Raw genomic sequence first — 16,310 nt, forward strand, 5'->3', positions numbered from 1 at the left:
TTTGTTGTTTTGTATGAAATGTTTTTTGTATTGATTTTAAATATGTTATAACCAAATATTCTAGTTTGATTTCCTCTCAATGTTGGTAAATTTATTTTATATTTATTCAAGTATTTTGTTTCTTATTTTAGAATTTTCTCTTTCCTCTTGTAATTTTTCTGAATCTTTCATTTCTTCTGGTATTTCTTTCTGTTGGCATTTTTTTTTTTATCAGTTAATATATTTTAGTAGTTTATTCAATTTGATACTTTTATATATTTTAGAGTCAAAATTATTTCAAAATGAATTGTTTTTATTTTATTCTGAATTGAATGATTGACTTTGATTTATTGTTCATAAATGTTTTCCTCTGTGCCGAGCGAAATGTGTTTCCTGTTTGGAGGTCATGTGACCCCAGAGCAGTAAAAAACAAACGGAGGGCAGTGAACGCCTCATGTTTCTGGAACCAGTTGGACAGAAACTTTGACTGTTCCTTCATTCCTCTCATTTCCAGCTCAGAGCTCCGCCCAGGGCGGGGGCTTACTGGTCTCACTGGTTCCATTAACAACCCTCCCCCCTAGTTTGATCTGGTCTGTTTTTCTTTATTGAAACTTTAATCAATAATAAAACTCGCAGTAATAAAACTAATTTACAGCCATCAATTAGATTTTAGTGATGATGGTGATGAAGATGAAGACATCGTTTTCCAGTTAAGCGGCTTTCTTTGAAGCCCATCATGCTGCGCTCCATACCGCCCCCTGTGGTCGTCTTATAAAGATTAAACTTATTAAACTGTCCTGGTTTAACTGCTTCCTGTTTAGATGTTTCGATGGATTTTATTTCTGTTTAGAGTTTATGCAGGTAATGTTTATGTCTTTATCTATGGTTTAGTGTTTGGTGTTCTTTGTTGTTCCGGACTTCAGAGTGTTTGTTAACCAGGAGGAGCCGGAGGTTCTGACTTCTCGGTTCTGTGAGGATTGTTTCTGGTTTGGGAATAAAACATGGCGGAATGAACCATATGTCCTCTTTCTTCTTGTCTCTTGTTGTTTTCGTCACGTGACTGTTTTTTCTCTTACTGGCTCCTCCCACCCCATCCCGTCCCCCTCTCCCACTTCTTCCCGGTTTTCCGTTTCCGGCGGAAGCCCCTCCCTGTTAGCCGTTAGCTTTTAGCTCTGCATCCCGGACAGCAGAGCAAAAACACGGCAACGGAGCAGAAAAACCCGGTGCAGAGGACGACATGAGTCCCGGGGAGGACCAGAGGGAAGCACGGTGACCAGACGGAGACTCTGCCGCCGCATTATCCAGTTTTCAGGTCAGTAAACGTAACAGAAAGCTCCGGGAAAACAGCGATCCCACTCCCGAGCTGTGGAGGTCCCGGACTGCCATTCCTTCTCCGGCTGCTCGCTCCGCGTTCTGCGGGCTTCTCGGGACCGAATCAAGGACAGCAGCCGGGACAAGTTCTGCTAGAATGGACCCGACTTATTCAAGTTCTGAGCGTGTTGTGAGTTCAAAGGTGACGTACCTTAACTGGAGCAGTGGCAGCTATCTCCTAGCAGTAGCATGATAGCTCTTCCTCCATTAGTTTGAATGGGGCTCAGGAGCTAAGGCTAAGACTAGCGTAGCCTCGGCGTCCCTCCAGCTGGTGGCCTGGAAGTCCAGCCTGGACCCAGAGATGGTTGATCAGCTCCATCCCAGGAGGACGGGTTCTGACCCATCCTGGAGACGACACCGAGCCTCTTCATCGAACCGGGTCTCAGTTTGTTTTAGCAAAAGCTGGAGAGAAGCAGCAGGTGAGGCCAAGTTCAAGTCCTCCTCAGGAATGCCCTCGGGGGTCAGGAGGGCCGGGTACCAGGCCCCTTAACACGGGCCAAGGGGATCCAGAAAAACCAGCGCCAGAACTTGGTCCTCGTTGCTGGTGAAAGTTGGACTCTAGTTCTGTTCAGTACCTTCCTGAACAGGGCAGGTGTTGATCCGTTCTGGTGACCTCAGGATCCGGGCTCTGCAGTTTGCAGTGGTTCTGTTGGGTTCATCAGACCAGAACCTTCAGATATCTCTGGACCGATTCACCACCGCGGTGCTCTGAGAGAGAGAGCCGAGTCAGAAGGCGAAGCTCTCGATTTACCGTCAGTCAGCCCCCATTAAGGCCACCAGCTTTGGGTGAAGACCGAAAGAACGAGGTCACCGATGCAACCGGCTGGAAGGAGTTTCCCCTTAGGGGCCCTGGGCTCTCAGAGACACAAGCTTGGCCCTCAGTGGGGGCCGCTGCTCCTCCACACCGAAAGGAGTCGGTGGGGGACAGACGCCCGGTCGGGACGGACTTTTCTTTGGTGAGCGGGTCGGGTCCCACTGGGAGGTGAGACCCGATCCGCTCACCAGTGGGACTGGAGCAGACCCAGTGGGAGGCTTAGGAAGTGTGGGTCACTATAGTTGGGCTCCAGATCCCATGATCAGAACCATGAACCATGAGGGCATCGTCCACTGGACCCAGTGGTTCTGGTTCTGACCCGTCCCTCTCTCCACAGGACGATGCCCTCGGGTTTTTCTGTGCTGCACTTCTAGAGACGGAACCGCTGATCCGGGATGGGATTTGGTCGGGATCTCATCAACTCCCACGAGGGATTGCTGAAGCTGCAGGACTGGGAGCTGAAGGTAAGATGAGGTCGGTTCTGGTCGGGATCCCCACTGGCCACAGCCTGTTCTGATGAACTGGGCCGAGAGCTCGGGTGTCTACAGATCGGACCCAACCAGAACCAGCAGTAGAAACCGGTCGGGTCCTGAACTGATTTGGACTCGATGATCCATCAGGAACCGTTTGTTTTACCGATTCTCTGCAGGTACAGATAAAACTGATCCTGCCGATATTTACCAATCACAACAATCCATATCTATCATTGATCCGGTCATGTATTTTACTGCCGATATTGATCACATGGATTGGCTGCAAATGTTTTTCTTTAATCGTAAGCAGTAACATGTACACCTGCAGGCCAAAGCTGGAACTGCAACCAGTGATGCTCTAAATCAGGGGTCTCAAACTCCAGGCCTCGAGGGCCGCAGGCCTCTGCTGCCCCACAGCTGAACAGAATAATTAGGTCATTAGCAAGACTCTGGAGAACTGATCTACACAAGGAGGAGGTCATTAAGCCATTTCATTCCAGTGGTTTGTACCTGTGGCTCATCTAAAAACTGTAGGTCTGCGGCCCCTGAGGACTGGAGTTTGAGACCCCTGCTCTAAATGAAGTACAAAAATACTGAACATTAAAAATAAAGAAATATTAAAGTTAACATTCAAAGACAAATGCAAAATTGATTTAATCATAGCATGGCTAGCTGTCTGGTGCTTTAGCAACCTCTGTTGTGCAAAGGACAAAATGATTTACCTATTTTTAAAAATAATTTATAAAACAAATAAACACAGTCTGCTGCTTCATGTGTGAAATAAACTTAATTTTATATGAACATTAAAATGGCCTTAAAACTCTGAAATGGAAATAAACACAAGTGAATTTAAAGCTTTGAACAGGCAGAACTGTTGAAGAGCATTTCCACATGCTATGTAGCAGAGCATTGTGGGAAGAAGCATCTCAGCTGTTCCTGTGTTGGTCCGCCATGTTGGTGAGGGCAGGGAAGCTTTCCAGTGATGATGCACCAGAGAGACGGCATCTCTCTGGTGCCGCTAAGTTTGAGGTACAAGTGATCAGCGACGAGACGGTGTTCAGCGATCGCCAATCAAATTCTTTTCCATGGAAATCAGACGATCGATCGGCAGACCACTACGATCAATATATTTCCAGTTTCAACACTGTGACAAAACAACCAGAAGTGTTGACATTCCTTCAGTCCTGTGTGGCATCTGTGTCACATGACCCGACCGGCGTCACATGACCCGACCGGCGCCGCGCTATCGGACCTGACACAGCCCGACCGGTCCGGTCCGGTCCAGACACGAGCTGACTGGTGCCGCGCGCCCCCGACAAGTACCACAGTCAGCCATGTGTGGCGTAGGGGAACAGGTCGCTACACGTCTGTGTCTCACCTGACTTTTGGCATCAGGAGTCGGTGGGGAGCAGACGGGTTCTGACCCATCAGCTGTAGCTGAACCTGTGTGCTCTGACGCCCTCTAGCTGCTGGAGACGGTGAAGCGCTTCATGACGCTGCGGGTGAAGAGCGATAAGGAGTATGCCGCCCTGCTGCTCAGCATGACTCAGCAAACAGAGAAGCAGGAAGCCGCTGACTACGTGAGCACAGTCAGCAAGGTAAGCTGCTCACCTGTTGCCCAGAGGGCGGGGCTTGTGGGCCAGCCCCTCTTAGTCCGGTGGCTCTGTCAGTCGTGGTCTCAGGTGATCCGTCAGACGGAGGCGTTGGGTCACATCATGAGGAGTCACGCCGACGACCTGAACTCCGGCCCGCTGCACCGCCTCGCCACGCTGATTCGGGACAAGCAGCAGGTGAAGAAGAGCTACCAGAGTCTTCATCAGCAGCTGGAGAGCCACAACCACAAGGTAACCCGGGATTCGGTTGGGGACGGCTCGGCTCACGACCGCAGAGACAAGCCTATCTGTTGTTGCTAGGTAACCAAAAATGACCTGGAGAAGCTGAAGGCCTCCTACCGTCAGCTGAGCCGCGACGCCAACAACGCCAAAGAGAAGTACCGAGAGGCGTTATCCAAAGGTCGGTCCTGGTTCGGCCGCGCCTGCTGCTGACCGCGCTTCCTGTTGCACCGACCATCATGTCCCTTACTCTCCCACCAATCACAGGCCGGGAAGCAGAGCGGGCTCGCGAACGTTACGACAAAGCTACAGCGAAGCTCCATAACCTCCACAATAACTACGTGTTGGCGGTGTGCGGCGCCCGAACGCAGCAGGAGAACCACCGCCAGCGGGCGGCGCCAGCGCTGCTCGATGCGCTGCAGAGGATGCAGGAGGACATGACGCTGGCACTGTGAGTCACATGACCCCACCCACAGAGAGGGCTGGGCGATATGAGGAACATCTAATATCCCAATATTTTTTGGTATTTCATGATACACGATACATTTCACAATATGTTTAAATAATCTCCGATGCCATTTTAAACTATAAGAGCTTTTCAGCATGACTTCCTCATCGCCCTGCTGGAGGGCAAAAAGCTGGCAAACTATCAACATGGTGATGTATAAAAACAAAAATGATGAAGTGCTTTGCTAGTAACAGTCAACGAACGCTATGACAAAAGTTTGAATTAAGAGAAAAGTAGTGAGGGAGAGGAAAGTAGTTCAGTTATGCTAGCTTGACTTTACAACCGTCACAATGCCGTAGATATGCTGCGTTTCGGTTCAGTTACAATATAAAAAATATCGACCTAAACACCAGCAGGTGTTTCAATTAGCTAATCTAGCACCGCCAGTTTCGGGCTAGCTAATAGCAGCGGGAGCTAACCCACCACATGAAACTGTGACGGACTGAATGTTCTGTTCTTTGTGTGGGAAATGTCTGAGTGTTTTATGGTGTCAGTTACTATGCCAACCAGTCTGCGTGTAACGTAGAAAAAGGATGAGTGTTTTTGAGTTATTGTTGAACAGTTTTGCCTTTGCTTGGCTCTTAGTGAATAACATCTTGGCGATATAGTTCAGTCGCTGCAGCGCGGCAATAAACGGCTCGCAGCGTTTTGTGACACGATTCCTAAATGACCTCGTTTTGTTTTCCTGCGTATAAAATCCAAACCAGATTATTGACCCAGGTCATCTGGTTCCTCTTCAGCTTGCGTCTCTCACCTGGAATTCAGCCGGCCGCCATCTTGTTTCCTCTGCAGCGCGGGCAGGACGTTCAGACTGGGAGGGGCTAGTGATGCATTCAAAGGGTGTCGGATAAACCAGTCCTCCCCAAACCCCGGTTGGTGCACAAGAGTTTCTGCACAAGAAATAACTAAATATTTCCGTTTTATGTATTATTTGAGTGTGGAGGATCTTTTATTTTGAAAATCCTTTAACCGGATTCTCTCGGTTCCGTCTTGCCGCCAACATGGAGCCACAAGCAGCAAAATGAGTCAGAAACGGATCAGATTGTTTGTAAAGTTTCTTTGCGAAGGGAAAAGGCCCAGAGAAGAGACAGGAGGATGGATTTATCCCAGCAGGTGATTCCCACAGTCCAAGCTCTGCATGATATGGTGACCGGATGTTAATGAGGCAATGAAGCTTCAAGCTGCTTCTCCACTAGAGACCAAGAACCCTGAGCATCAGCAACACTTCCGGTCTCATTGTCTCTCGTCTCTCCCAGATGGACCGTCTGGTTGCAGAGAAACAAGCTCAGGGCTCCATTAGTCGTTATCCTGAGTTAAAGTTTTCACCAAAGTAAAAAGTTCGTTTTTGTGGCGCATCTGTATCTTATTTTGAAGGGATATGTAAACGTTACCATAGCGACCAGAGTCAGAGAGCGTTAGGGCAGTGGAGAGACGAGAGGAGAGGAGTTTGTGAGTTTTAGGTCTGGTTCACACCATTTAAGGATTGTGGGCCGATTTTCCAGACCTCTGTGACCACAGAGCCGATAAAAGTCCAACAGGTTCGGTCGGTTCGTGAGTCCAGCAGCAACACACCACAGAACCGATTCCAGAAGAAAATCCAGTAAAACCCCAACAGACCAAACATGAATTTAGAATAATCAAACAGGATGACGATGTAGAAGCAGCAGTGATAGTTTGTGGCTCATTTTAAGAGAGCTAGTGTCGGCTTCAAGCTCTGACTGAACAAACAGCCTTACCTTTATAACCTATTTATGTCACTTTAATGATGGATAGCTGAAAAGTTACTGGGCTTATCAACTGCTGTACCAGTTTCGCTCCAGTTCCTCTCATTATCATTTCTGTTGATATTCCTGGTACGAAATGCTGAATAAACATTCATGCTGTTTCCACACATCGCCTCTGATGTCCACCGGACTCTACCTGCCACATTCAGCATCCTGCGTTTCGCTCCCAGTCAGTGAAAACCCCACAGGCTGCGATAATCGGACCAAGACAATGTTGAATATGAACGATTTTAGATCGGAGCGGTCCGACGTTCTACGTAACGCAGGCAGGATGACCGGTTAGGATTCATTTAAAATTGGGCCATGTGAACTGGGCTTTAGCGGAGACAACATGCTTCATGTGACCCCCCCCCAAAACCCGTTGGGGACCGCTGGGATAAAGCACACACACACTGAATTAGATGCCAAAAACTAATTCTGAATTTATACTAGATGGTTGATAAAACCAGTTTAACCAGTTTAACCATTGTAAATAGAAAAACTCACCCAACCCTACTCTGTAGTACTGCGAGGTACCTCTGTAGTACCCCGTAGTACTGTCGGGTACCTCTGTGTACTCTAGTAAAAGTATCCTGGAGGAGTACTGTGAGATCAGCAGTCTTCTGACGGAGGAAGTCGTCGGCGTCCATCGGGAGATCTCGGCGTCCGTCCAGCAGATCGACCCGCTGGCCGAGTACCAGCACTTCATCGACGCCTACAGGTGAGTCCGGCCCCGCCTGGCAGTGGCCGTGGCGATGCCCGGTCGCCGTAGTAACCGCCCATTGTCCCGCGATCAGGTCGCCGGTGCCACCGGAGGCGAACGTGGAGTTCGACGCGTCCCTATTGGACGAGACGGAAAACATCCCAGCCAACGAGATCCTGTGGAACACGCTGACCGCAGACAGCTTGCAGAACACGTGAGCGCCTACTGCATTAAAGCACTTCCTGTGACCTTCCAGAGTAAAAGCTCGCTCTGCTCCTGTCCAGGTTATCGTGGAAGACAGAAGAGTTGGCGCTGACCCAGAAGAACCTGCAGGAGAAAGAGACGCTGGCAGACGACCTGGAGGCCCGGATCCAGACCGGCCAGCAGAACGCCAACAGGAAGAGCGAGTGAGTGAAGGGGGTGGAGCCAGGCCTCACCTGCCTGGCGGAGCCAGGCCTCACCTGTCTGTCTCACCTGCAGCTGCGTCCTGCTGCTGAGCCAGAAGCTGTCCCTGCTGGAGCTGCGTCAGGCCGTCCAATCGCTGCGCAGCTCAGAGGCCTGCCTCCTCTCCCAGAAGGCCTTGCTGGACGCCAAGATGGCCGCCGCGGTCGCCTCTCCGCCGCCAGCGCTGCAGTATGAGGACGACACGCGCTCGGTGTCGTCGACGGTGGGTGAAGGTGGCGTTTCAGAGCGATGGCAGCCGGCTCTCCTCCTGACCTCTGACCCCTGTGCCCTGCAGGACAAGAAGGAGAAGAGCTCCCGCTTCGACACGCTGCGCCACTCGCTGGCCGGCATGATGCGCTCGCCCAAAGCCATGCTAGGCTCCTCCACTTCGGTGGGTCGTCCTTCCACAGCGTTTCTCTCTCTGTCCTTTGGTCTCGCTGGTCACGTCTTTTTATGGCCTTATGGTTTGAGCAGCAGTTCTTTGATGTGATTCCCACGTCGGAGCGCCCCCTGGCGGAGCAGGAGTGGTACCACGGAGCCATCCCCCGCACCGAGGCTCAGGAGTTGCTACGGCAACAGGGGGACTTCCTGGTGAGGGAGAGCCACGGGAAGCCGGGCGAGTATGTCCTGTCGGTGTTCTCCGACGACCAGAGGCGGCACTTCATCATCCAGTTCGCCGACGTACGTATTCTCACGCTCAGGCCCACCGGAGCAGGTGGGGTCAGAGGTCACCGAACCCACCGCCGGCTCCTCTCTCTCTCTCTGGTAGAGTCAGTACCGGTTTGAAGGGACGGGCTTCCCCACCATCCCTCAGCTCATCGAGCATCACTTCTCCTCCAAGCAGGTCATCACCAAGAAGTCTGGGGTCGTCCTGCTCAACCCGGTCGTCAAGGTAACCCGCCATCACACACCTGAACGGGCGTGTGATAAATGGGCCGAATTTTACTGACACCAAGCCAATCAAATCACCGACCCGACCCGACCCGACTGACCGTTAGCCCCGCCCACATCGACTGTCTTGCTGTGTTTGGAAACATTTCAGACATAAATCAGAAAGGTCGGGTCCGGCTCTGTAACGATCGGCAGTAAACCTGCTGAGTCCGGCGGGCGCGGCGCCGACGCCGTCCATCATGGGTTTGTATTAAAAGATGTTAAGTTGACAGGAAATGTCAAATATTACTGGGTAAATACCAGGCACAGATTTATTCCTGAAATCTGGAGCATTTTCTGTTCCTGCGGCTGCTTGATCTCTTCAGGACCTCAGCGTGAATCGCACTCAAACTCGCACAGGCTGACCGTTCTGGATATTTGCGTTTAAACCCCACCGCATTAGCTCTGGTTGCGCAGCTCTATGTGAGCTGCAGGAACAACTTGTTGGGTTTTCAGAGGAGCGTTGAGGGAGCAGTGAGGATGATTTTTATTTGTGAACAGAGGATTATGTGAGGCGTTTACATTTCAAGAGGCAGCAGCACCTCCAGACCCCACTAGAGACAAGTGGGGTGTTAGAAAATGGATGGATGGTTTCCATCTCAACTCGCTGCCCAGCATGTGGCGCTGTCTTCACTGTAAAGTTTATGTCTGTGTTCCGGTTGGTCGGAGCGTTGGCGGTTAACAACCAGCGCTAACCTCATCATGCAGGTTCAGCCGGTGAGGAGCTTCACACTGGTTTTATATTATGTTATTATTTTCAGTATTATTTTTTCAGTTACACGAAGCATCAAACCGTATCAAATGCTTTGTCCACGTAGAGAGTTAATGCGCGAGGAGATCTGAAAAACTCTGTAAAGCTCTGGCAGTTTCTGTGGCTCTTATTAAAACTCAACAGACAGAAATGTTAGAGCTACTAAAGCCACATTAGCATTAAATTAAATCTCAGTTTGTTGCTCATCTCTGCTCAGTGCAGCAGATTGAACTCATCCTGCAGGGCCGGTCCAAGGCTGCATGAGGCCTGGGGCAGAATCTGACCTAGGGGCCCCTCTTGCTGCTAAAACCATCAGCACCTCTAACAGCTTTTCACCATGGATTTAGTGAAATCTGGGAGAGGGGCGTGTTTTAATTGTCTGAGCAATAAGTGATAATTGTAGTTTACTGAGATGTATTTATGAGCAAACAGCTAAAACTCAAAAATTAAACTCAGTATTAGATTGCAGCTAAAAAATACTAAAAAGTAATACTGACAGAAATAAAATAAAACCAGTGTGATGCATGACTATGAGACTGCAGGCTGAACTACTGAACCACCAACAGTTCGGCCAACCGGGACCACAACCATAAACTTTATCAGCACAGACAGAACCGGGCGCTGGCAGCGTGTTGAGATGGAAATGCTGCACATAATTCTTTGTTCACAAAGATAAATTATTGCCAGCGCTCGCTCAACGCGCTCCTATATTAGCGGCTCACATTGAGCTGCGTGAGCAGAGCTAACACAGTGAGTTTTAAACTTGAAGAATTCAGGTGGTTGATATAAATACCCATGCAGGTGAGCCTACACCCAGTTTGAGTGAAAGGAGGCGCGTAAACTTTAGAGATCCAGCTGCGCCAGCGTGTGATTGGTCCGCGCTCTGGCTTCAGACCGAGTTCAATGCATGATCTGTGGTTACACGTCTGGGGCTTTGGGCAGACATGAAGAACCAATGTGAACGAACACAGCAGCTGCTCCAACAAGCCGCCATCTTGAAAGTCTGGTTTCCTCTTCAGGACAAGAAGTGGATCCTGAACCATGAAGACGTCGTGCTGGGAGAGCTACTAGGAAAGGTGACCTCACTTCCTGTTTCCACCCACCATCAGTCACCTCATGCCATAACCTAGATGCACCTGTCTGCTCCCATGTCCCATAATGCCATTGCCTGTTGCCAGGGTAACTTTGGCGAGGTCTTCAAAGGAACGCTGCAGCGAGACAAAGTGCCTGTTGCCGTCAAAACGTGTAAAGAGGATTTACCTCCAGAGTTGAAGATCCGCTTCCTGTCCGAGGCCAGGTGAGCTCTCAGGTCGGTTCAAACCACCAAACGTAGAAGAAGAAAACCGTTAAAGCTCTCACCTGATTGGCTGCAGGATCCTCAAGCAGTACGACCATCCCAACATCGTGAAGCTGATCGGCGTCTGCACTCAGAGGCAACCCATCTACATCGTCATGGAGCTGGTTCCAGGTGGGTGGAGCCTCCACTTCCTATTGGCTGGCCATCTGCTGCTGGCTTCCTTTTGGCTGTAACCACGGGGTTCCTTCTCCACCAGGCGGGGACTTCCTGTCCTTCCTGAGGAAGAAGAAAGACGAGCTGAAGACGAAGCAGCTGGTTCGCTTCGCCGTGGACGCTGCTGCCGGCATGGCGTACCTGGAGAGTAAAAACTGCATCCACAGGTGAGTACGGTCACTCAGGCGAGCGGCAGGCACGATGGAGCGCGGTGTGACCGTGACCTTTGACCCCCAGGGACCTGGCCGCCAGGAACTGTCTGGTCGGAGAAAGCAACGTGTTGAAGATCAGCGACTTCGGGATGAGCCGGCAGGAAGATGACGGCGTTTATTCTTCTTCTGGACTCAAGCAGATTCCCATCAAGTGGACGGCACCCGAGGCCCTGAACTACGGTAACACCTGGCCACGCCCACACCCGAAGCCCATCAGTGACTGGCTGCTGACCGGCTGTCCTCCGCAGGTCGCTACAGCTCAGAGAGCGACGTGTGGAGCTACGGCATCCTGCTGTGGGAGACCTTCAGCCTGGGGGTGTGTCCGTACCCAGGGATGACCAATCAGCAGGCCAGGGAGCAGGTGGAGAAAGGTAAGCGGGCGCCGCCGCCTGTCACCGCCATCAAAGGATTAGCAGTAACCATGGAGATGTTTTTTGGTTCCCAGGCTACAGGATGTCGTGTCCTCAGCGTTGCCCTGACGACGTGTACAAAGTGATGCAGCGCTGCTGGCAGTACAGCCCGGAGGACCGGCCCAAGTTCTCCGAGCTGCAAAGAGACCTGGGGGCCATCAAGAGGAAGTGAGGCGCTGCCACGCCCACAGGGGGCGGGGCCTGTGTTACCTAGTGGCCATCAAGAGGAAGTGAGGCGCGGTCTGCAGCCTCTTCCTATCAGATGGTACATGGGTTTTCAAGTGCTGTCGCCATAGAAACGGCCAACAAGCCGTAAATAAACGGTGCCTAAATAAACGATTCAGCCATTTTTTATAGACACAATGTGAAGAAATGCCACTAAGCCCCGCCCCCAGAACTCCTCCCGGACTGTATCCATGGTGACAGAAGTTTCCATGTTAAAGCTCTTTTTTTCTCCTTTATTTATTTTTTAATTTGTTTTTATTTTCGACAGCCAGCTGTCAGTCGCCTCAGGCCCCGCCCAGTCTGCCTTCCACTAAACTTTCCCTCTGAATGGCATCGCTTAGTCGTCATGGTAACAAATCATGACTCCTGATTGGTCGGCATCATTTTCTGGGCTTTGTGAGAACTGAGCGCCACCTACTGTCACAGTAAATGAACTCCAATGTTTTGTTGTTTTCAGCACTAATCGTTTCCTTTATAAACTTGTTATAAAACATTTGTATCATTTATAATGAAAATAAATCGTAAGACTTCATAAGCTCGTCTGGTTTAATGAAGGTGAAGGAGTGGACGCTAATGAGCTCTGACCTTTGACCTCCTGTGTGTATGGCTCAGCAACATGAAACCATAAATGCTGTAGAGTAATTATAAAATAATAGTAATAAACAATACTAACCCTGAAGACAACAATGAAACATCTGCTAGTTTGAGAGCAGCAAAGCAACTCCTCTGCTCCAGCAAACCGGAACCGGCTGCAGAACTCGGAGCAGAACCCAGCAGGCCACGCCCCCAAGAAGGCCCTGTCACAGTAGGCCACGCCCCTGCAGATATTTGGCTGTTCAGATATTTTGCTCTGACTAGTTGGGTTCAGAGTAAAATTCGATGTCATCACATGTTCAGATTATTTCGATACTTTACACTTGAAAGCTGTTTTTTTTTTTTTTTTGCACAGTGAACACTGCTGCATTTCCAAAATGGCAGATTTTTTAAATATGATGGTCTGTCATCAAAAATACAGATTAAAATGTAACATCTTTAATTAGCTGAATTATAGCAGGAGGGATTGCTGTTAAATTGAATGTTGAAACATTTTCAGCTGTTTGGTTCTGAGTGGCTTCATGAGGAACTTTTCTTCCCCTCTAAAAAATATTTGTTTGAAAGTCACAATATCTCAAAACAAAATAAGAACCAAATAGCTTTCTATTCCACTCCCACAAAAAACATTATTTCAAAATGATATATGAAGTTTGTCCTTGTAGTGACTTTCTGACAAGAAAATAAATATCCTGTCAGATATTTGTGACTGAGATTTTGAGACTTATTTGCAACTTCATGAATATTTTTAGAAAGATTTTCAGAAGTGGGTATTGCATGAGAAATCTATTCCATCTTTATGTTTTAACATCATAAAATTTGGTCTAACAGAATGTAGAGTTAAATTACGATATTAATGATTTAATCTTCTGGCTAAGTTTTTATTCACAAAAACTGCTTTTTAAAAATCCCTCCATTTTTAAAGTAAAATCATTTAATTTGAGGTTGTGCTTAAATGTTGCATCACAAAAGCCCAATCTTTCTACTAAAATGTTAAAAGTTCAATTTAAGATTTGAAATTCCTCTTGCATTTGTAACTTTACTTTCCTCGGTTTGTGACTATTCTCTCTTATTTCTTCTTCTTTCTGCTCAAACCTTTTTAATAATGTGTGCCTTGTTGAACTATTTGAATTTTCTAGAAAGAAAACATAGCCATAATTTTGCCTTTTAACTGAAAATGTCACATGATGAATTTTGGGTAATGCGCTTCACCGCAGTCCAAGTTTAGCAGAAGGGTGGAAATGGGACTTAGGGGGGCGGGGCTAAAGCAGGAAGTGGAGACGCACTGCAAACTCTGACCCTCCATCACGAACGTGCTTCAACAGAATGGGGCGGGGACGGACCTTTCCGTCAGTCCCATACCTTATTTGGAAATGGGACTATTGCATTCCGGAAATGAAGGGGGCGCTATTTTCATAATCACTAGTATAAATACCTTAAGACGCGGAGTTAAGAGGAACAGAAGAAGAAAGAAAGAAGTTTGAGAGGTTCTTCCTCTGATGTTCGGCTCACGATCAACAATGCAAAACTCACAAAGTCAACAAAAGGTATTTTTACCTTCTTAAATTTTTTCACATAGTAAATCAATACGCTTTTCTAGATTAGGTTGAAAATATAATTAAGAGCTAGTGAAATTCGTAATTCATACAGGGGAAGGCTAATTTTAGCATGTAGCATAGCTAATTATTATCCCGCAGGGCACCATTAGATAAAAATAGAAAAGTAGATAACATGTATAATTGAGAAATGTATTTTATGCTCAAACTGTTTTTTATTTTCATTATACAGATCCACGTATCTATTTGCAACATGAACATAAATACTGCTGTTCCCTTTGCTAATACAAGCTACAGAACCATTTAGCACAAACTGCTATGGTTCAACATAACGGTATGTATAACTACACTTGAAAAATATAAAATATTTTTTACATACTTACCAGTTTTCTAGTGTTTCTCTTTTATTTTTAAAGGTTGATCTTTTTTAAATATGTTTTGTACACCAATGTTAAATTTCTGGAAAGTCTAATATATTTTATAAACTAACAGCAGCCATTATAGTTGGGTGTAGAACCCAGATGTGATACTCTAATGACGAGTAGCACTACTTCAATATAGTTTTAGTAAGTAACTGCAATAAACTACACTAGTAAGAGTAACAAAGTATTTGGTGAAATGGCTATTATTAACTACTGTTTTACTGATCATAATGTGCAATGTGATTTTTTATTTTGTTTGTTTTGTTTGTTATTTTCAGATGCCTCTGAATGTTCTTGAAGCTGTTCTCCAGGAGGTGGCGCTAGCACAGGGAGACTCAGCTTACCTCACCTTGGCATTGACCTGCAGGTGCTTTGAAGCCGTTGAGTCTGAGCCAGTTTTCAGGAAGAAGACTCACTTTGCTTGGCTGGATGGTAAGGACCTTTGACTTTTTTCACCTAAAACATGTGAAATTAGATTTCAACTACATGAAATCGATTTTTCATTAACAGGTGAGATCAACTGGGGCAAATTTTCAAAAAACATTCAAGGCAGAAAACCGGATTCCTTTTGCGGTTGTAACGTGTTTTTCCTGCCACCGGTAATATAAAGACTGTGGGCTTCACCGGCGATGGAAGACGAGGAGAGTACCCTGGTTACTACTGTGATGGCCGACCTGGACACTGCACTGACTTTCAATACTGAATGCAAGGAGAATATTAGTTGCTTTCCTCAGTCTTTCACACATTTCAGTTGTCACACATTGTTAGTTTTTTTTGTGACATGCCATTTTAAATCATTTCTGCTAAATAATATTTGCCTTTTGACTTGTGCAGTCATCCTTTTTAATAATGTGTTCTTTCAATATTATTTACATTTTTGAATGTTCCTTTTGTTGTAGCTCAGTTGATTTGCATTATTTAGTTTTCACAGAAATGGTGCCGTTTCCACACAAAGTTACATTGTGGCTGTAATTTGTTGGAGAGAGTAGAACCAATAAAGTAGTTGTAAATATATTGTAACAGCGTTATTTAACAATAGGATAACCTTGTTTTAAAAATTTTAAATGCAAGCAAAGCTAATAACTTGCAATATTTTATATGTGTAAATACAATGTTTCCTATACATTTTGAACAATGACTGGAATCAATACAAAGTTTCTTTACAAACCTGACATACAGCTAAGTTGTTTATGTTTTAACAGTCAGAATCAACTGTTGGGTTTTTTTGTAATAAAGCAAGCACATACAGAAACATATTGTTCAGATACAAACAAGATTAAACGAGCAGAGTGAAGGTGTAGTCGGGGTGGAGGTGATGATAGCTCAGATGAGGAGCAGTTGCACACATCAAGCCGGACTTTATGAAGGGTGGAGGAGATGAGCCCGGCGCCGTTAGGCTGGGATGGAGACACATGATCAGGTGATTGGCTGAGCAGCTGAGATGAAGACAGTTATAGTTAGAAATTACACATTGGTTTAATTTATGTAACCAGTGACTTTATTCAAAAAGGTTTTCATATAGAACAAAGATCATTCTCTCTGGCAGTTACCAGCGCAGTGTCTACTGCCGGGGTCCGAGGGCCAAAGATTATTTCTTGTCAAATAAACTTTCTAAAACCTACTTTCTCTCTGTGTGAGTCTTTCCAGGTTGAAGCTACATTTAAAGTTTTAATTAATCTCTTTGGGTTTTGCAACAATTGGATATTTAAGGTCTTTATTTTATGAATCGATTGCAATTGATATAATTGATATGGAATTTATAAATGGAATAGTGGGACACCAATCAGTTTACTGGTTGAGCTGGATCCTTATAGCA

General features: G+C 47.0%; 1 protein-coding gene and 1 long non-coding RNA gene across 2 annotated transcripts; both read left to right on the forward strand.

Moving 5' to 3' along the window:
• The first annotated feature begins 821 nt into the window (after positions 1-821).
• fer (fer (fps/fes related) tyrosine kinase) lies at positions 822-12,460 on the forward strand. The gene is made up of 21 exons (XM_032569634.1): positions 822-840; positions 1,122-1,291; positions 2,502-2,628; positions 4,104-4,235; positions 4,308-4,481; positions 4,551-4,650; positions 4,737-4,920; positions 7,324-7,461; positions 7,538-7,657; positions 7,728-7,850; positions 7,924-8,110; positions 8,183-8,278; positions 8,362-8,568; positions 8,657-8,779; positions 10,588-10,644; positions 10,747-10,865; positions 10,942-11,036; positions 11,122-11,245; positions 11,316-11,470; positions 11,539-11,661; positions 11,736-12,460. The coding sequence occupies exons 3-21, from the start codon at positions 2,560-2,562 to the stop codon at positions 11,870-11,872; spliced, it is 2,463 nt and encodes an 820-aa protein (XP_032425525.1). The 5' UTR covers positions 822-840; positions 1,122-1,291; positions 2,502-2,559; the 3' UTR covers positions 11,873-12,460.
• Positions 12,461-13,952: 1,492 nt separating this feature from the next.
• LOC116723875 (uncharacterized) lies at positions 13,953-14,786 on the forward strand. The gene is made up of 3 exons (XR_004340065.1): positions 13,953-14,063; positions 14,305-14,406; positions 14,773-14,786. It is a non-coding gene; the product is annotated as an uncharacterized LOC116723875 (long non-coding RNA).
• Positions 14,787-16,310: the final 1,524 nt, after the last annotated feature.

Source organism: Xiphophorus hellerii, chromosome 8 (assembly GCF_003331165.1).
Source record: "Xiphophorus hellerii strain 12219 chromosome 8, Xiphophorus_hellerii-4.1, whole genome shotgun sequence".
Classification (NCBI taxonomy): domain Eukaryota; kingdom Metazoa; phylum Chordata; class Actinopteri; order Cyprinodontiformes; family Poeciliidae; genus Xiphophorus; species Xiphophorus hellerii.

Bases quoted from the DNA above. Each gene is read 5' to 3' on its own strand.
- fer (XM_032569634.1), top strand. From the start codon at position 2,560: ATGGGATTTGGTCGGGATCTCATCAACTCCCACGAGGGATTGCTGAAG. The intron at 8,279-8,361 runs GTGGGTCGTCCT...TGGTTTGAGCAG, and splicing joins TGCTAGGCTCCTCCACTTCG to CAGTTCTTTGATGTGATTCC. The intron at 8,569-8,656 runs GTACGTATTCTC...TCTCTCTGGTAG, and splicing joins TCATCATCCAGTTCGCCGAC to AGTCAGTACCGGTTTGAAGG.